The sequence below is a fragment of the Phascolarctos cinereus genome, unplaced genomic scaffold (genome assembly GCF_003287225.1).
Source record: "Phascolarctos cinereus isolate Bilbo 61053 unplaced genomic scaffold, phaCin_HiC Scaffold_3;HRSCAF=262, whole genome shotgun sequence".
NCBI classification, from domain to species: Eukaryota; Metazoa; Chordata; class Mammalia; order Diprotodontia; family Phascolarctidae; genus Phascolarctos; species Phascolarctos cinereus.
The window spans coordinates 134,376,515-134,398,158 of record NW_027555736.1 but is presented as its reverse complement, the minus strand read 5'-3'; the positions used below and the strand labels follow the sequence as shown (position 1 = coordinate 134,398,158).

Here is a 21,644-nt window from a genome sequence, read left to right as displayed (position 1 = left end):
TAGGAACTACTTTATAAAAACAAATAACTTTAAAAGACTGAAGAATTCTCATCAATGCAATGACCAACCATAATTCCAGGACAGATGACTGAAGCATGCTATTTGCCTGTCTAGCAGCGAGGTGACAGACACAAGGTGCAAAACAGGACACATATTTTTGGATGTGGCCAATATGAAAATTTGCTTTGCTTGATTATGCATATCTGTTACAAGGGTTTTTCTTTTCTTTCTTTTTTGGGGGAGGGGGAAGTAGGAAGGAAGTGAAAAGAATGCTTCTTAATTGAAAAAAAATTTTTTACAAAAGAAACTGTGATAAGTTTGAGTTGGCCCACAAAACTCTGACTACGAACTTAATTCAACTAGAATTTACTATGCTACTACTATGTGCAGAGTCTCCAAAGTGCATAAATTCTGAAAAAAAAAAGCATTTATTTTTCTCTTTGAGTCCTTCTCTTCCCATTCTACGCTTCTTCTTTCTGTCTAGGGTCTTATCCTGCCATGAATTGCAGTGAGCTTCTATTACCTGAGGCTACAGTGGGTTGGATGATCTAGGGTACAGAATGTAGTTGATTTTTTAAACCACAGTATAATTTGAGCTATAAAACTCTGTTTTAAATCAATAAACATTTAGGAATCTTTGGGTGGAAAGAAAGCCTTATTTACCTACACTATTTTTTGAGGTGCTTATAACGTTGAGATTCGACATGCTTTAGTAATGGATAGAATCAGAGATGAGCTGTAATGGGTTGGAAGTCAGAATTTTACAATTTCATATATGTGTACATATGAGCATATTCGTACCACATTCCCCTTTGTGTGGCTTGTCACTGAATTTGCAGACTTGGTGCTCAAACTGAATGACTTTTTTTTTCCCATTTTCATTAATCAGGCAGTCATTGTCTTAGCATACGAAATGATTCCATATTCATTACAGAGCTAATTCACTTAAAGCATCAGTCAACCAGGCAGTCAACAACATCTCAAAAGCACCCACAATATGTAGAGTACTGTACTAGCTGCTGGCAATAGTTATATAGCATCTAGAAATAGAGATGTAAGAAAAAAGAAAGCAATGCATTCTAGCAGCTGACATAACTTAAAATACCCTGTCCCCAAGGACAACTTACCACCACCTACAAATAGCCCTTGTATCACCCACGTCGTGGGGCCCCCTTTTCTGGTTATTCACCACCACTACCTTCAAACACACCAGGGGGCTATATAGTGAATGACATGTATGGATTCCAACTGGAAAAACCATCCTGAGTCATTTCCACCAAACCATCAAATAATGGCATTCATTGTTCACGATAGCCTTTCTAAATGGCCCATAAAACACAGATTTCCTGGGACAGTCACAGGATTATAGGATCACAGATAAAATATGTTAAGTTGAACCCCCTCATTTTGCAGAGAAGAGAGTTGAAGTCTTGGGCAGTGAATCGCCCAAGGAAGTAAGGTATAAGAAGGTACTAATAATGGGTAGTAAGTGTCAGAGGTGGAATTTAAACTGAGGTCATCCAACTCCAGTCTTTTCACTTAAAACAGTACATATCCCTTTCCCCTTCATAGACTCCAATAACACAGGGGTCTAGAGATAGAAGGCACCTTAGAAATCTACTCTGAAGCTCTCATTTTAGAGATGAGTAAAGTCCTGACTCCATGTTTTTTAATGAAGCTTTATAAAAAGAACCTCCTTTTGTCAGACTACATGTACTAATGTGGATTCAGTGACTATGATCACCATAATATAACCTTTCAACCCTTTTCCTCATATCACTTTTCCCTTCAGTTTTAAAACTATCTTCCAACTACCCAATGGATTCCTCAGTTATATCAAAACCAAGACAGCACCACAAGGTCGGGAAGTTGGGGTTTTTTGGATGAATTGGAGCTAAATTATAATAATAACAGCAACTAGCATTATATAGTACCTACTATGTGCCATGTACTATGCTAAGAGCTTTATCAATGGGGATAAAATTACACCTATCTCCCAAGGTTGTTGTGAAACTCAAATGAGATAATATTTATAAAGGGATCAGCACAGTGCCTGGCAAATAACAGGTACCATGTAAATGTTAGCTATTATTATTATTATTATTATTATTGTTATCTCTTTTGATCCTCATAACAACCACAAGAGGTAGATTCTCTTATTGTTCCCATTTTGCAGATGAGGAAACAGAAGCAAACAGAGGTTCAGTGACTTGCCTAAGGTTGCACAACTAGTAAGTATCTTGAGGTTAGCTGAATGCAAAGATTCCAAAGTGAACCTTTCAAGTCAACATGCACATTAGGAAGGGATAAGGCAGAGCTGGGTGAGTGAAGGAGTCTAAAATCATTCAGTGTTAGGGCTGGAAGAAACCTGAGAGGTCAGCTAGTTCCAGCCATTCATTTTACGAGAAGACCACTGGAGATTAGAGAGATTAAATATTTGTTAACTGATAAATGTTAAGAGTTACCAAGGTGAGTGAGTAGTAAGCAGAATGATCATTAGAAACATTTTGGTCTGGCAAGCACACATGAGAATTCTAAGAAGGGATCTGAGCTCAGGTCTTCTATCTCTGGGTAGCTGCAGAGGGAAGTTTTTGTTCAGGTCTAGGTTAAACTTGATAGCCTCTGAAATACTTCCCCACTCTGAGCCTGTATGGGGAAGGCCCAGCCTTACAGCATCTTTACACTTCCATTGCTGTTGTCTGTCCTAAGTCTTATGATCATGGTTGCAACACCTGTGGAGAAGTGGTTGGCATTTACCCTGTAGTGTCTGGGTGAAGGTGTGGGCTAATGTGGGCTAATGACTGTGGTCACTATTCTTTCCTTCTTCCAAGCACAGAAAGGTCAGTGGAGAAGAACTGCCTAGTTTTAAAAGCAATTCTTGCTCTCTGGTCATGGTAGCTTCTTTCCGAGTTGGGCATTTCCAAGAGCAAGTCTGCATTTTGGTGGAAAGCATTATTCCTGTCCCCTGCCCCACTCCAATCACTGATGTGATAATGACACCGTCAGTAAGACTATTTCAACACCTTGATACTGAAGGAGTATGGCACAGAACCAGCTACAGGTGGGGGCCTGCTCAATGCCTGGGAAGCCAGGCCAAACTCTTTGAGTAACAATGGATCCCATGTAAGAGGTGTTCTGATTATATCAAGTCCCATTGGTCAGCTGCAAATGTGAGCATTGGGCTGACCTCCCTCTCTACTGAAAATTCCCCTTCCATTTGAACTCTCTGCTAGACATTTTCCATGGCAAAAGCAAACCTCTCTGGTGAGTGCACATTTCTTTGTTTTATGCCTTGTTTGATATTAATATCAGAATGTTGCTGAACAAAGTTATCTGTTGCCGTGGCTTTTAGGAATCATATAGGATTTTAATATAAACATGGGAGATACTTTGGTGGAAGAAGCCTTTTAATAAAGGCAGCACTTTGCTTTACCGAACAAGTCACCCTAAAATGGAATAAAAACATTTTTGCAGTCACTCTCTCCTCTACAAATTTCAGTCTTTTTAATCAGAACTAAGTAAACAAATCAAAGTTTTAAGGGGCCATGTGCATCTTTTTTTTTTAACTACTACACTGAGGTACAATTGTCTGCTTTTCGTACACAACACATATGGGGCATTCACGTGGGAATCCCAAATCCCATGTTTATTACTGTGTTCTTTGTTTTGTTTCAGCAGGCCCTCCCTCAATGAAGCCTTGAGGCTGGGTTCCTATGTAGTCAAAATTTCTACCAAATGGTCCTCACAATGGTCTTCTCTATGCTTTTGTTGTAGCTGAATACAGTCCAGGTAGAGTTCTGGAGGTGGTGTAGTGGATAGAACACTGGGCCTGGAATTAGAAGACCAGAGTTCAAATCTGACCTCAGACACCTACTAGTATAGACCATGGACAAGTCACTCAACCCCTCCCTGCCTCAGTTTCCTCATCTATAAAATGGGGATAATAAGGGCACCTACCTCATAGGGTTGTTGTGAGAATTTGCAAACTTAAAAGTGCTATCTATTTTCATTATGTCAATGGAAAAAATGAAATAAACATTTATTAAGGAATCTACTACATGTCAGGGCAGCTAGATGGTGTAGTGGATAAATTGCTGGGCCTGGCATCGAGAAGACTCTTCTTCCTGAGTTCTAATCTGGCCTCAGACGATTACTGGCTGTGTGACCCTGGGCAAGTCTCTTAACCCTGTCTGCCTCAGTTTCCTCATCTGTAAAATAGCTGGAGAAGGAAATGGCAACCCACTCCAGTATCTTTGCCAAGAAAAATTCAAATGGGGTCACGAAGAGTCAGAAAGGACTGTAAATGACTAAATGATAACAACAGATGTAAATCACAGATCCTATGCTTTGTGAGTCTTGTCCATATTCTCCCATAAATCATCTGAGATGACTTACATACTGTTTGAAGGCTTTCTATTTGGTATTTGTCCATTTCATAGGTAATAATGCAGTATTCAAGCTGCCCACATGTCCCTCACTTAATATATGACTTCTTTGTGATCATATATTTTCTCCACATTATCCCTTATTCCACTTCTTATTTGTGGGTCATTTTTGGAAATATGCTGCTGCTTACTTACACCCACCACATACTTACTATTCCACTGCTATTTGGGTCACCCACGATCTTTTTTCTTTGGAGGCTGTTGTATGCCAACATTCAGAACCCTACAGCATCATTGGAGGGCATCTGTGCTAAAATGATCAGTTTTTGTGTCAGGGAGAAATTCTTGATTGTTGAAAGAACTGCGTTATTTCCTAAATGTAATACACCCTACTTTCTTCTTCCTACTTAACTCTGGACCCAATTCACTGTCCATCTGCAATGTCCATCTCAGAGAGATATACTAATGTGCTAACTTCACAGAATCACCACTCACCTGCATGTCACTGTCATAGACAACACTCATTTTCATCCACTTAGTTTTTCCTATATGGATTATTAGGCTGATCTTCTTTAAGTAAATGTGGATTTCATTAAGAAGTCCTGTAATGTTCTTGGATGCGAGTTCCTTCCTTTTCTTTTCTTTAAAATTTTTTTTTTTTAGAACTGGGCCTCTAGGCTAGAAGTACAGTGGCTATTCATGGGCCCAAACTCACAACTGGTAAGCACAGAAGCTTTGATTTGTTCCATTTTTCACCCAGGGCTGGTTTGTCCTTTTTAGGCAACCTGGGGGCTCTCTACTCCCAGAGGCTCAAAATATTGATGCACAATTTAGTATGGACACCCTATTGGAATACCTCACTAGCGCTCAGAACCTCTGACCTCAAAAGATCCACCAGCCTTAGCCTCCATAGAAGCTAGGGTTACACACCACTGTGCTCAGCCAGGCTTGAGTTCTGGCTAATAGGAATGTTTTTCTAAATAAGGCTTTTATTGTGAATTGCAAAGACATGTTAAAATAAAATTATAATGTAATTCAGTAATGCCTTCTTACCAGGAAACCACTGGTCTATCAAGGAATTGATATGATCAGTGATAAAAGCCATGGCTGAGAAATCTCTCATTTCTGACTGACAAATTATTTTTATTCCTCCACTTTTTTTCTTCTTCCAGTTGACATCAGAGGATTCGACACTACAAATGAGAAATAAAAAGAACCATATTATCCTTTGCAGTTGGACTTGAAAGATTCACTAACATTCACATTTGGATGCCTTTCTGTGTTGCTAGATTTCCAAATGTCTGTCCATATCAATACCCTCTCTATTCTTTATCCTCTCATTATCCTTCAATTATGTCTTTTCCCCCTTCCCCCCTTTCTGTTCCTTAGTTATCATATTTAATTAATATATATTTAAAATATTTATATTCTCTAACATTTTCAATATATATGATATATTGAATTTTCAATATTTATTTTCAATATATATACATTTTCAATTATATTTTTCAATACATTATTTTTATTTCAATATATTTTCAATATATATAATATATATATTTTCAATTTATTTTTTTCAATATATATAATAAATATTTTAAATGCTAGTTTGTATTTTTTAAAAGTCAGATAAGTTTACTTTTAAGTTGTTCACTTAATAACGTCTCATTAAATCTCTCCCACCCATTTCATTTCCCCAAACTCAAACTACATAAATTAAATTTCTGCAGTATGTTGTAATGGAAAGAGCATTGGACCAGGAGACAGAAGTGTTGGTGAGTATTAGTCCTGCCCCCTCTCAGGACTAAATGTATGAAACTGAGCAAGTCATTTAACCTCTGTGCCTCAGTTTCTCCATCTGAGGGAAAACAGGGGAGTGTAGACCAGATATCTAAAGCCATTGCTGGCTCTAAAATTACATGAGTCCAAAAATTATATGCCCTTTTCCCCCTGTGGGTCAGTGGTCTTGTTCAACGGAGACTGACTCTCACCAGAGTGAGAGGTCAAAGAAGCTTTATTCTTGGTGATGTATTAACTAATAGAGACCCAAAGTGGCTTAAGCAAAGAGAGTTAAATTCTGCTTTACACAGACCAAATCATGGTACATTCTTTTGTCCATTTTGAACTAGAACCCTAAAACCAAAACAAGACCAAGAAACATTTTTCCTGGGTCATAAAAGACTTTTCAGAAGTGCGTTCAGTCTGAATCATACCCCAGTGATGATGCCTACTCTATTTTAGCATGAGAATTCCATACTCCCAATGGAATTAGCAAGACATACATCTACTGCCCTTGAAGACCCCATTGTTTACTGATGATAGTTTCTTTGGGGGACTATCTGCCCCCATCAAATCATATCTAAAGTGTTGTTTTCAGTTCACAATGTCACATTTTAAGGACACCGATAAGCCTGAAGAACACTTAGAGGAGGGTAAAACAGAATGGTGAAGGACCTCGAATTCATATTACAGGAAGAATGGTTGAAGGAATAGAGGATGTTTAAGGCTAAAGAAGGGAATATAGGATGGCTGAAGAACTGTGGCTATGATGCAAAAGGGCAATGAGATTTCTTCTCTTGGGCACCAGAAGGCAGAACAAGGGTCAATAGGTGGCAAACACAGATTTCATGTCAGAAAATGTCTATCCTCTTCTGTGCATTAAAAAGTGCTTTGATGACCATCTTTTCTTCTTTTTTAGGGGGGAAGAAAGGGAGAGGCGGATCCCATCCCTAGACCTATCTCCTTTCAACCTCAGGGAGATAATCTTTTCAACCTCACCTAATAATCAGAACTGTCTAAAAGTAGGATGGGCTATTTCCAATGTTGTTCATTGGAAGCCTCCAAGCAGGGGCCAGATGACCACTTATTAGGTATGTTATAGTAAGGATTCCTATTGGGTATGGGGTAGATGAGATGCATGGCCTTTGGGGTCCCTTCCAACTCTCGAATTCTGACTCAGGGCCATGCTCTTTTGAGTATAAAGGCATAGTCAAATGACATGAATGATGGGATGAACAGGGAAACAGGTTTACCATATGTTTCTCTGATTTAAGGAATTTCTATCTTTTAGTACATGACTTCTCCCACCCCCCTTTATGCTGGGCCAGTGAACCTGTATTGGAAGGTCTACTATTAGACAGGGTTGGAGGAAGCCTTCTAAATTTTTTGATAGAATTGCCCTCAAATTTCTATTTGGCCAGTAGAACCTATACTGTAAAACAGAAGAACCTGGGATTTAAAGCTAGTGACTGTAGAATCTCAGCACAATGAAGTTTAATATTGCATCCACATAATTTAATTACTCTCATAACATCACCCAACCTGAGCCAAATAATGCTGGGTAACATTAAAATATATTACCTGAGGTAGCCTCCATCAAATGTGACCAGGAGACCTTCTTGCCAGTATATGGTCTGGTTTCTTTTCACTCTGAATGTGCTGCAGCGGTTTCTCTGGCTGCCCATAAAACTGTAAATGGTCACTTTTCTGTTTCTGCTCTTGGTATTCTTCTTGTTTTCAAATAGCTGAAAAATGCAGAAAAATGGTGCACTTTTGTAATTTTATCTCCAAGTTACAAATACAACTTTTTGTCTTACTCTGGTATGGCAATACACTTCCATATCAGATCATATTGGTGCTGCTGATGGTGTAAATAAACATTGGCTGAACTTTTGATGAAGGCCTGTCACTTACTGAATGTACTAGGTTTAACTTCCTGTTACTTTCCTCAGTCTGTATATCACAAAAATGTGTCTCTGTTTTGTAGCTGTTTCTAGATATATTTTGGTTTGACCAACATAGCTCTACATTCAAATCAATTCAATGAAAAAAAAATTTATTAAACGACTACTATTAAGGTTGGAAAAGAAGTAAAAAAGCATCTAGTCCAATTCAAAAGTAAAGAAGACTCTCAATTTGCCCAACAAATGCAAATCCAACCTTTGCTTTAAGACATCTAGTGACGGTGAATCCACTACTTCCCAAGGGAACCCATTTGATATATCTCTAATTGTTAGGAAGCTTTTTCCTGACATCATGCCTAAATTTTGCTCTTTGCATCTCCTACACATTGCTCCTAATTCTGCTCTCTGAGACCAAACAGAACAAGCCTAATCCTTCTTCTTGCCTTTTAAATATCTGAAGACATTTATCAAGGTTCCTGAGTTTTTGCTTCTCCATCTTAAACATTCCCTGATCTTTCAACCAATCTTTGTATGATATGAACTTGAAGCACCTGACCATCCTGGTTGACCAAACTAGTTACTTTGGGCAAAGATTAAATCAGATCCAATTCATGTTCTCACAGGACCCATAATCTACATACTATAAAGTGGGACAGGGAATACGGAAAGAGAAGTTTGAAATTAGGTCAATGTTATTTAAGACTCTTTGCCTATGTGGAAAAGCCTGGAGAGATGTGTTCTTTCACATTGAGTTCTTTTAATCAGTCTATCCTCTTGGCATTAAAAATGGATCATTTCTCCCACTGTTAAGATATGTGTTAAAATTTATGATCTTCAGGCTTAGCACTTGTACTCATCTTCTTCATGCTTCAGCAAGCAAGATCACAAAGCACCTCTTTTCTACTGATTAGGTTCAAAATACAGGAGAAGTAAATATATCTGGGTTTAGCCATTGGAAGGGTGAAAAAAAAAACTTTTTCTGGAAAGAATGGTGGGCTAGCGGGTGAAGCATACCCCCGGAGGAGACAAAACTATACCAAGATAATACAATTTAATAGCACAGTTATAGGAGGAAGTAAAATTCTAATGGTAACGTGAATTACTCAACAACTAGCGTTGCGTGGAGAAAGTATGTAATGGCCATTATCTTTCAACAAATTAGCTTGAATTGACAACTATCATTCTTCTTAGCAGCACTAAATATACCCACAACAATTCTTGGTGACCATAAGCAGTAGCTTACTCTTAATAGACCAAATCCTGGGTTCTGAATGAACCATTGGGACTTAAGGAATGACAAAGGACAGTAGATTTGGGATTTATGGAAGTCATCCAAATGAATCACACCAGTAGGAAAGAAAACTAACTACCATACCAAACCACCTGGTTCACATCAACAAAGGCAGACACCTTATCAAATCAAAAGGGGAGGGGGGGCACTTTCAAAACAGGAAGCAGCAAACTAAGAGCCAGCAACATCAGTGAGACAACTTCAGTCTTGCCTTATGTTCTATTCTAGATGGACACCAACTTACCTGGAGATCCATTTCTGCCAAACTAATTAACATCCGAGCTATAAACCTTTGCCAGAAGCCAACAGGCACAAAACTCATTTTAAACACCCTCTGGATCGTGTTCGCAGCCTGGTGCCGCAAGCTGTGGGTATCTAAACCTGGCTTGGCCGGAAGAAGATGTGGCAAGAGGTAACTGAAACAGATCAAATGTGATAGATCAAAATTTTAGCCAAACCTTTGCAGTAGCCTTGACTCTAGATAACAGCCTGGTTTCAGGAGTATGCTGTACTTTAGACATCTTAGTTTTGTGCAGATTCAAAAGGCATCTATCATGGGGACTTTGGAATTTTATTCTTTGTAATAAAACCTGACCTGCTGAGAAGCAACTACATTCCTTATTTTTTAGTTCCAAGTGAAAATAAATGACTCTGCTATATATATTCATCATGTAAGAGTAATGTGATGTGAAGAAAATGGATTTTGAAAACATTTGTAGTTAGAAAAATATGATCAGATATGACATTAAGATTGATTAGAGACCAAAGGATTTTTTTAAATGTTAATGAAGTTATAATAGCAGCTATGAAGTTTTGGTATACAGTAATAGAAATAGCACTGATTTGGAATTAGAAGAGGCAGGTTCAAATCTTGGCTTTGATACTTACACCTTGTCTGAACCTGAGAAAATCATTTCACTTCCTCTTGCCTCAGTTTTCCTATTTGTAAAATGAGAAAGTTGGACTATTACCTTTGAGGTCATTTCTACCTCTAAATTCTCTGAGGGTCAGCAATAAATATAGCTGTGAAGGTTTGAAAAAAATATAAAAATCACTTAGGGCAGACACTTAGTAGCAACTAACATTTTTTTCCTTTAGAACAACTTATTGTTTTAGTCACTTAGGACAAATTTATGTGTCCTAACAGCAAAATTAGGTTTGTAAAAGGTTTTTTAACCTGAGAAAATGCATGCTCATAATGAAAACATTGCGATGTGTCAATAAGGAATTTATGTCATTTCATCTTCATCATTTTGTGATAATCATGGTTGAGGATTTTGTTTCCTTAAGAACCTTTGCAGAAAAGGTATTATTTGTTATGTATCTATCTCTGTGTGAGACTACATTATAAAAGGCTGAAACAGGATAAGATGCCCTCTAGGAGTATACAGGGCAGCTAGGTGGTGCAGTGGACAGAATGCTGGGCCTGGAGTCAGGAAAACTTATCTTCCTCAGTTCAAATCTGGCCTCAGACACTTACTAGCTATGTGATCCTGGGCAAGTCACTTAACCCTGTTTGCCTCAGTTTCCTCATCGGTAAAATGAGAAGGATATGACAAATCACTCCAATATCTTTGCCAAGAAAACCCCAAATGGGGTCACAAAGAATTGGACACAACTGAACAAAAGGAGTGTACATACAATGGAAAGATAACAACATATCTTTGTAATGTTTAGACGACAGCAATTTTAATAATGAGAGGTTTGAATTTTGATCTCATCAGGGGAAATGATGAATTCTTTAAAAAACTGTAAGGTTTAAGATTAATTAAAGTTCAAGAATTTCAATTTCAATATCATACCCATCATGAGGTCACGGAACCTTTTACAAGATATTCCCTAAAGTATTTTACAAGGTAAATTAGCCCCTGTCTGAAACCATTTGACAGGCAGAAAAAAAGCCCTAAGTTTTCAAACATATTATACAAACCAAGATGATATCAAACTTTGATTTGGAGCAGTTTGAGCTCTGAAAACTTGGGACATAATAGAAAGCAGCGATACAGCAGCTTCATGCCATAATACTAAGGACAACCTGTTGGACAGCTAATAAATTAACCTTGGAAGATATCTAAAAAACCATTCCAGAAATGTAGGCAATTTGAAGGTCAATGAAATATGATGGACAATGTTGTCTGCTGGGAAGATAATAGGATTTAAAGCTAGAAGAGACATTCAGGAAGGTCTTTTCCCCCTCCTCTGCCCTTCACGTCCAATCAATCGCCAAGTCCTATTGATTCTTTGTTTGTGATGCCTTTTGTATCCATCTCTCTTCCTTTACAGTACCACTAGTAGCACCCTAGGGGATCAGAGCTGGAAATGGCTTGAGAGCTCCCCTATTTATTTGCCCTCCATTTTATGGATAAGGGAACAGAGACCCAGAGTGGGAAGCTAACTTGCCCCAAGTTATGCAGGGAATATGTAGCACAGCTAAATTCAAACCAATGTCTTCTAATTCCAATTTCAACTGGTAGAATCAAGGGGTCTCAGAGGATACCCCATTAAGTCAATACTTAAACAGGGACCTCATCAATAACACCCCCAACAAATGGTCACCCAGCCTTCATTGGTAGACCTCCAGGAATAGGGAACTCACTACCTCTTGAGTCTGTTCCATTCACTTTTGGATTGCTTTGCTAATCAAAAAAGTCATTCTTTATGTCAAACCTGAATTATCTCTGCTCCTTCTTACTGCTCCTAGTTTCCCCTTTGAGAGGCAGGCAGAACAAGTCCCTTCTCCATATGCTCCATGTTTCAAATGCTAGAAGAGAGTGATTATAATACCAAGCAGTTTCTTTTGTTCTGACCCCTATCATCTTAAGCTTCAATGACTCAATTATCTGACTAGTCTCTCTTCTTTCATGTGTCCTCTTCCCTAATCTATAGTACATACTGTAACCCTAAACAGATTTGTATTTTTATCAATAGCATGGAGGAAGGCATACATCAATTGGAGGATGACACCGATCTGGGAAAGAAAGCTAGCATGCTGGATGACAGAGTCAGGATCCATATAGATCTTGGTAGGCTAGAATACTGTATTTAATCGAAAAAGATAAAATTTTAGAAAGATAAAAAAAGGTACTGTACTTGGGTTAAAAAAAATCAATTTCACAAGTACACGGTGAGATAAGTATGTCTGGACAATAACCCAAATGAAAAAGATCTGGGGGTCATAAAGCCTCCTCAGAAGGAGTCAACAGTGACACATGGAAGTCGCTGCTATTCTATGTAGCATTAAGAGAGATCTCGTATCTAGAACACAGGAGAGTTAAGCCCACTGTGCTGTACTGTGTTTTGCTGGAACCCAAGTATTACGTTAATTTTTGGCCACCACATTTTAGGAAGGACACTAACAAAACTGGAGAATGCCCAGGACAGGACAACCAGGAAAGCAGTGAGCTGGATGCTGCAACAGACAGACCACTGGACCTGGAATGGGGAAAATGGGGAAAATAATAGCACTTACCTCCAAGCATTGTTGTGAAGATAAAATGAGATATTTGTAAAGTTAAATTTTGAAGGAGTGGAAAGAATAAAAGATAATTCCAAGAATTTGAACCTGAATGATTGATAGTTCCATCAAAAGAAATTAGGAAGTTGAAAGAAAAGGTACTACAAACCTTACAATGATATAAAAAAGTTAGCTGTTATTATTATCTATCAGAAATAACTTGGGGTTAAGTGAGTTGCCCAGGGTCACACAGCTAGTAAGTGTCAAGTGTTTGGTCTGAGGTCACATCTGAACTCAGGTCCTCCTGACTTCAGGGCCGGTGCTCTTATCTACTGCACACCACCTAGCTGCCCCATCCCCAGTAGTTTTAATTGTTCTTTGTCACCTTCCTGGTTAGTAACATCCAAATGCCAAATCAACTTACCTGTCATTGGCAACTGGCAAGGCAATTTCAAATTTAGCTAGAAATTGAAAATACTGTTCTTCTGTTTGTTCAGTGAAGCCTGTTCCAACTAATAGCATCCTGAGATCCTCTGCTCTAATCACGCCATTCTTGGCCACTGACTTGGAGCTCTTAATGTTAAAAATCCGTTGCAGACATTCTGATAACCAGATTGGATCAAGGAAGTAGAGGTTTCTAAGTCCATGGCTTGTGTCCGGGAAATGTAAGAGAGTTCCTGTTTCTATGAGGAAGCTGATAGCTAATCCGAGAAAGACAGAGGACAACCAAATACCAATATTAGAGGAGTTGCAGTAGTATGGGATCGAGAAAAAACTCTCTGGTAGTCTTTCTCTGTTGATTCTTTCCCTGGTGCTCACAATCATGCTCAGGCATCCTATCCTAAAAAGTCCTTCCCTTGACCCTACTGTCCCATCAAGCTGTTGGCTTATATCTCCTCCCCCTTCACTGCTATACATGCTAAGCATGAGACTTCTTCAATTTCCTCTATGTCCACTCAACCTCCTGCAGTGTGGCTTCTGTTTCTACTGAAACCACTTTCTCCCCAGTTACCAATGACCTTTTATTTGCCAGATTCAATGGCTTTCTCTTAATCCTAATTCCCCTTGACCTCTTTGCACCATATGACCCTGCTGACTACTCCCTCCCTTCTAGATGCTTTTTTGTTAGCTGCAGATGCTGGCTACAATGGTGTTCTCCCCTATAATGATTATTTTCCTACCTTCCTGATCACTCCTTCATCTCTATCACTGGTTTGAGAATTTCCTTTTGACTCCAAGTGTGGGTGTCTTTCCAGGTTCCCCCCCCCCCATACAATGTAAGCTCTTTTAGTGAAAGGATGGTTTTTTTCTTGCCTTTGTGTCTACAGTGTCAGGTATATAGTAGGCACTTAATAAATGTTTGTTAAATGAATAAATGAGGGTTCTGTCTTTGGCAGTTTTCTCCCTACAATCTCTCTCTTGATGATTTCATTCATTCTCATGACTTTATTGACTATCCAGATAACTCTCAAGTCAATATATTCAACCCCAATTTCCACCCCCCCCCAATCAAAGTTCATTTATGCAAATGCTCGATGGATATTTCCACTTGGATGTACCACTGGCCCCTCAAATTCAACATGTCCAAGAATGATTCACCATTTTCCCCTCTATATATGTCCTTCCTTTCAACTTTCTAATTTCTGTTGATAGCACCACTAATCATTCAGGTTCAAATCCTTGAATTTATCTTTCACTCTTTCCTCTCTTTCAAAACCCACATTCAACCACTTGCCTAGTTCTGCCTACTCAACCTCCACTAGGGCACATCCTCCTCTACCACCCCAGTGTAGGCTCTTATCCTGACTGCTATGACAACCCCCAAATAGTCTACCTGACACTACCCTTCTCCAATTCGTTCTTTATACAGATGCCAAAATAATTCTCCCAACGCACAACTCTGGCCATGTCAGTCCCCTACTTAAAAACCTGTAGCTCGCTCTCCATTATCTATAAGACAAAATACAATCTCCTTGACCTGGCATTTATGTCCCTCCATAATATAGTTCCCATTTACCTTTCCCATCTTATTTTACACCATTCTTCTACCATATGTTCCAGTCAAACTGGACTACTAGCTGCTCCCTGAACTCATCCTACACTTCCTGACTCCATCTATCTGCATAGACTTTTCTTCATTCCTGGAATACAGCATCTCATATTCGCCTGTTTAAAGACTTTTCTTCTTTTAATGCTGAACTCAGATATTATCTCTTCAAGAAAGACTTTCTGGGTTCCTCTATCTGAAAACAAGCTTCTTCTATAAACTTTCCCAGAGCTCTTTGTCTCGCTCTTTCCTTACAACAGTCTATCTTGTATTAGACACACACACATATGTGAATGTTTTCATTAGGCTATGAACTGATAAAGGGCAAAGACTGCTTTATTTTTATCTTTGTATTCCCAGAACCTCCCACATAAATTTTTTTTGGGGGGGGAGGAGAACAGCTATATGATTTCATTGATGTAGAGAAATAACTCCCAGTAAGGGAATTGTTATTCTACTATTGGTCTGCACCTGATCTACCCTGTAAGAGTCTTAGAGAACTATCTAGGGCGCTGAGAGATGAAATTTTGCTCAAGGTCTCAGAATTAGTATTTGTCCGTGACAAGACTCAATCCCAATCTTTCCTGACTCCACAGACATGTCCATATCCATTACATTACGCTGCCTCTAATGTGCCTTGTATAATAAGGGCTTAATGAGTGTCTCTTGAATTGAGTGTACATCCACAGGAGGATGTACAAACAAGTTTACTTTATAGCAAAAAATAAATACTTCAAAACCTCATAGACTGAGATGTCATCTCATTTTATTAATCTGTAGCCGTCTTATTATGATGTCCTTTTCATAGTCTTTCATGGCAACTAGGTGGTGTAGTGGATAGAGCTCTGGACCTGGAGTCAGGAAGACATGAGTTCAAATTGGGCCTGAGATGCTGGCCAGGTGTGACCCTAGGCAAGTCACTTAATCTGTCTGCCTCTGTTTTCTCATTTGTAAAATAGGGATAAAATAGGGGTTGTTGTGAGAATAAAATCAGATATTTATAAAAAGCTTTGCAAACATTAAAGTAGTTGTAAAAGCTGATTATTATTATCATTAATTATTTCATTTCCTCTCTCTTGGGCTACAGTGAGTTTTTAATTATATTATCAGACAATGCCATTGGCCTACTTTTTAAAACTTCCCTATTTCCACTGAAAGTCAAACTATAATTCCCCAAGCCAATCATTCCGTTTCTCTGAAGTACAATAATAGGAGGTCCCACTTTCTCTTTCAGACACCCCTTTCTTCTATCATAGCCTCACACTTCCCCTCACGCCTCTCCTCCTCTCCCCAGTCACGGTATTCATCAGATGCTGCCTCCAAGATTTTAGGACCCAATTCCATAGCCTACCAGACTGTAAGTCTTCATAGTCGTTGATGTCATTTCCTGGGGTTTGTTCTATTATTTGCTCTATCTGTTTATCTGTCAGATACTGGACATCATCTGCCTGATTTCGTCTCTGCTGCTCAGCTATGACTGCTTCTTGGAGACTGAGGTAACTCCTTGGTATCTGTGAATTAGGTCAGACAAAGGCCTTGCCAAGTTACTGTGGGAAATGTGTGATCTAAATCTGCTACACACTAACTGTGGGACCTTGGACAAATCACTAACTCTCTGGACCTCTTTCATCTCCCCAACCTCTCTTAATTCCAGTGCCTGTTAATTATTTCCTACTTATCCAATATGGCTTGCTTTGTATATATTTGTTTGCATGTTGTTTCCACCATTAGATTATAAGCTCCTTGAGGGCAGGGCCTGTCTTTTGCCTCTTTTTGTGTCTCTAGCACTTAGGACAGTGCCTAGAACATAGCAGGCACTTAATAAATGTTGACTGATTGATTGTTCTATCCATTTTATTTATTTTTCTTTTTGAATTTAACAGACTAAGTGAAATCAGCATTTCCACATACACTGCAGAAGAGAAGGCTAGCACTATAAATAAAACCACAACTTTCCACCATGTAGATCATGCTTTTCTTTTTAGGTATACAACAAATTCAACATGCAACTATTTCTGCCCATTTTGGTTTTTTCCATTATAAATTTAATAAGCCCCAAACAAAATGAGCATTTCCTCATAGACTGCAGAGCAGATTGCCTCATTTATCAAGTGGGTGGTAGTGAGGAAAAAGGTGAGGGAAGCTCACTTCCCTACCTGAAGTGAAGGCAGGGGGTTGGATGTGATGATGTCTTTACACCCTTCCTGGTTCTAACTTCTATGACTTTATGGAAGCTCTATTTGGTCAGTAAACTTTCCCCTAAAACGTACTTTCCCTTTTTGCCTCTCCGACCCCTTAAGGAACCAATGGAGATTAAGCTAAGTGACATGGTACACATTATTTTACAACTAAAAAATGTAAATGTGCAAATCTCCAAACAAATGGGAACCAGGCAAGACAAGATATTTTTCACGAGATGAGAAATACGCACCAGTCTCCCTGCAAGTTTCTGAGAGCCAATTGTGCTGCCAGTATCCTTCATGTTACATGTAACATGAAAAATCAGCTGGCGGAGCCCTTCATGGCCTTCCAGACTTTTACAAGAGAGTTCACTGCAAATGGAAAAGGGAAAAAAAAGAGTAACATTTACTCATAAGACTAAACTCCTCAGTGCATTATTATTTCCATTGCTTTGTTCCTTAACAAGGCATGGATAGTCTCCATTACTTGACCGGGAGGGAACTTTTCCCTATGTGGGAAGAGATGGTGGGGGAGGGGGAGGGAAAAGGAGAGGGACATGGAGGACTGGGGTGGGGGGAGATGACCCATCAAAAACCAGAGGCATATTCTCTATCCAGTCAACGTGTACTGCAAGCAAATGGAACTCAATTCCATAGTAGGAAAATCTACAGCAGGGAATCAGGGACTGTGCCAAGAATGTGGTACGGTCTAAGCAGGGATCTGTCATTAGGGAGAGGTGGAAGTGGCTGCCAATACTTCTCTGGCCAACACAGAATCTATTTTATCCTAGGAGACAGGGGCCTGGGATTTCCTGAAGGGGGCCCAAGTCATCCTCCTCAGCAAAAGGAGGCTGTCACCTCCTGATATTATTATTGCAAAAGGAATCCAAGCTTGCAGAAAGGGGACCATTTGCCAGTAGGCCTTTGTTTACTTTAATGTTTAATTGATTTTTAGTTTAGGGTTTTTTAGGGTTTTTTTTTTTTGGTAAAGGGTGGGGGGAGTGACTTGATTTTTAAAAAGGTACTAATCCTGTTCCTCTGACTCTTCTCATGTGACTCAGGAGTTTAGATGAAATGGACTTTTGTTCTCTTCGACTCCAAGAAAAACTTATAGCCTTTACAAGTCAAGAAATGTTTCCATGTGGGAAAAGAAAAAAGTAACCCCAGACATTCAGGAAGAACCTGCTTGCTCCAAATCAGGCATACCCACCCAGCTGCCTTTCCTGCACAATACAGTTTTAATAGTTTGTTTCACTGAAATAGGGCTGTATAACTTCTCTACCACAAAGACACATTCTCAGTAAATCCTTTTTCTCCTCAGGAAAAAAAAATGCATGCAGGGAGAGGGGAAGAAGAGGGAGATGGGAAGAGAAATGTTAAGGAGTTTGATTTGCAGCCTAGGGTCAAATTTGCTTTAATCACTGCTCAGTGGAATGAGCCTCAGGTATCAGAGTGATAAGAAACTTTTTGTGTTACTCCACAAATATTCCCTAACAAGACAAGGTGATTGCTCACAATGTAATGTCTGTCTTGGATTTCCATTAGGTGAAGCGTGGTTCCCAGAAGCTCCAGAAGGATCATGGTGAATGCGTATCATTCTGCTGGCCATCCCTGGATTTTGAACCGTGATAATAGCCCCTTTGATGAGGAATTAAGGTAGAAGGGTCCCCATAGACCTCTTATGTTGTTGCTGGGCAAATTCTGGCCCTCTATGTCTTTTCCTCCCTAAGGCCAGAGACTCTGGGCTAGCTAGATTCTCTGCCCTAGAGAACAGAGGTTCTTAACCTGGGGTCTGGGGATAGATTTTAGTCCACGAACTTAGATGGGAAAAATTACTTTTTTATTTTCAATAACCTTTGGTGTCCTTTACTTAAAAAATAAAAATAAAAAAATAAACACATGACTCTGAAAATGGTTGCATAAACTTAACCAGGCTGCCAAAGGGATCCATAACACAAAAAAAGGCTAAGAATTCTGCTCTACAAGGTCCTGTGGGAAGATAGGTTTAGTACTAGAGAAAGGACAAGAGGCTGTGCAGAGCCCAGGTGAGTTGCTGGATAAAGAGTGCCCTCACACAAAGGAGGAAGAACCAGTTAACAGGATTCGAACTTAGGAGATGGCCAATGAGTACCTGCTTTCACTTACAACCCAGGGGCACAATGGAGCAATGGATGCTGAGCAAGACAAAAAGATACTCACTGCAAATGTTTAAAGGTGATATCTGGAAAACCAGTGGCTCTGGATCCCGACGGAGATCGACAAAGTGCCAGCACATATGCTCTCAACGTAGCAATCCTTTCAACACGGAATTTAGTCTCAATTAAGTCCAGGTGTGTCCCTACCACTAGCACGACTGAGTTTGGGGCCTTTGCCTGCAAGGGAAAAACCAAGAGCGCATGTCATGTTTTCTGTACCAAAATGCAAAAGAACAAACAAACAAAAAACAAGAACAACAAAAACAAAACCTTAGGAGATGGTCAATGAATAACTTAGAGAAAACAAAGGACTAAATTCTTTGGGTGTTCTGATAATCCTCAAGATCTGTGACTTGTTTGTAAATTTTCAATTGTGAAGACCTCTTTGGCTTAAATCATCTCTTTTAATAGCTCAATAGCAGAAAGTGATGTTCAAGAATAAATGTCCAGCCAACTACAATAGAGGCACAGGTGTTAGAAAATGTCTTGATATTCTATATCCGTAATCCCCCACCTGTCTGGATTCTATCTTGCTTTTAGGATTGTAGCTCCTCCATCGTTGTTTACTACATGACCTTAGGCACCCTCTGACTCTTGATGCTGTTCCACCCAGGCCTTCATCTCATATTTGAGATCTTTTCTGATTCTCTCTTATCAAAATTTATCTCTTTTGGGTCCTTTTGGGTCTTGCTGCACGCTAAGTGGGAGCTAACAGGACACACAATATTAATGGAGGCCTTCCCAAAGAAGTGCTTATGATGAGTCTCAGGCAGAGACTCACAGAGGAGGCCCACTGAAAAGGCAAGACTCTTGGATGTGGAATCAGGAAAAGACTTGGTTTCAAATTCTATCTCTTGATAAATTACTAGCTATATAACGACGGGCAAGTCACTTAACCTCTATAAACCTTTATTTCCTCCTCTACAAAATGGGGACAATACTATATATAGTATCTACTTCATAGGGTTGCTGTGAGGGCCACTTGAGATAACTTGCAAACCTTGAAGCTCACGTAAGTGTCTATTAAAATACCCAGCTAGGTGGCGAAATGGATAGAATACTGGGCCTGGAGTCAGGAAGCCCTGAATTCAAATCCATCCTCAACACCTAGCTGTGACACTGGCCAAGTCACTTAACTTCTACTTGCCTCAGTTTTCTCAACTGTAAAATAGGGGTGATAATAGCACTCGCCTCATAGGGTTGGTGTGAGGATCAAATGAGTTAATATTTGTAAAGTGGTTAATATGCTGGCATACAGTAGGTGCTTAATAAATACTTATTCCCTTTCCCTTCATGTACTGAATGATTCACGAAAGCCACAACTGAATAACAGCAGGACTCAGTTGTTTTATTTCTGAGGTCTTCTACCCAGGCCATCCCAAATCTAAACAGCCTTTGAAGTGAATGGACATAGGTACATGAGAAGCAACAAAGTCCCATTTTATATTCTGGATTCCTAAGAAAGAAAGTGGTGGCAGCTTCTTACCTCAATATTCAACAACCAGAACTGAAGGTTTGCGACAGCCTCTTCCCCTAGTGCTAAGTTCCAAACAACCACATACAAGGCTTTGTCTGTGAAGAAACACTGATTGACTGTGGACATGCTGGCTGGGCCACCAATATCCCAAACATTGAACTCCACAGAATCAACCTACTTGAACAACAACAATAACAAAAGGCCATTTTTACAAACTGTTTCAGTAAATCCCAAAGAGATCCTGGTTAACTTATTTCTCAAGACTTCAATGTTCCCTTTGTTCTTCTCAGAAATCAGTAATCAGTGGGTGGGAAAAGGGCCCAGCCACTCATCCTGGTGACGAGAGAGATGGGGTTTTTCCTGGTGGGCCTGCAGTAGATTCCAGCAACACTCTACTCCTCACACAGATGGAGGATCTCTGCTATGTACAACAATGACAACCTCAATGAGACAGCGGGAACTTATATCGATCTTGGTCTGGAGCAGATCAGAGAGGATTGTTGAATCTAGTTTTCAGCTGAAAACTGTTCTGAGAAGTTCAGCTGGAGGAAATCCCACTGCTGAGATCACTTTTGAACATTCAGTCATTGAGGTTTAAGCTCACAGGGAAGCGACTCTGGTTTCCAAACTTTGTAGGCCAGTGAACACCACCTACTGGGGATTCCTAAAACCTCTGCTGACACAATGAGGGTGAAACACAAGTCGGTATGTTGGACTGCCTAGAACAATAGGCAACTGGGGTTTCCACACATGAAAATGAACAACTGTACAGAGAAGTTCCAGCTTTAGCTTCCCAGGCCAAGTTTATGTATCAGGCACCCACTTATAGAAAGAAATCCTTACTCACAGTCCTCCCTATTACTTCTCAAAGACAGTCTGAATCTCTACTTTTATATAATTGACTAAGAGGCCACCATGTTTCAAAGGTCAAT

At 39.5% G+C, this 21,644-nt stretch overlaps 1 protein-coding gene across 3 annotated transcripts in view; it reads right to left on the bottom strand.

Annotated features, from left to right (window-relative positions):
- The window catches only part of LRRK1 (leucine rich repeat kinase 1), a 153,394-nt gene that overhangs the window by 33,059 nt on the left and 98,691 nt on the right, over nucleotides 1–21,644 (bottom strand). For 2 of the 3 annotated variants that reach the window (XM_020963705.2, XM_020963714.2), the window contains exons 16-23: nucleotides 20,722–20,886; nucleotides 19,240–19,412; nucleotides 17,292–17,412; nucleotides 16,212–16,371; nucleotides 13,238–13,514; nucleotides 9,604–9,775; nucleotides 7,746–7,909; nucleotides 5,439–5,578 (exon numbers count right to left, since the gene is read on the bottom strand). In XM_020963705.2, coding sequence (XP_020819364.1) covers nucleotides 5,439–5,578; nucleotides 7,746–7,909; nucleotides 9,604–9,775; nucleotides 13,238–13,514; nucleotides 16,212–16,371; nucleotides 17,292–17,412; nucleotides 19,240–19,412; nucleotides 20,722–20,886 — 1,372 coding nt within the window. The remainder of the gene's footprint in view (nucleotides 1–5,438; nucleotides 5,579–7,745; nucleotides 7,910–9,603; nucleotides 9,776–13,237; nucleotides 13,515–16,211; nucleotides 16,372–17,291; nucleotides 17,413–19,239; nucleotides 19,413–20,721; nucleotides 20,887–21,644) is intronic. The other variant, XM_020963732.2, reaches the window with a different exon arrangement.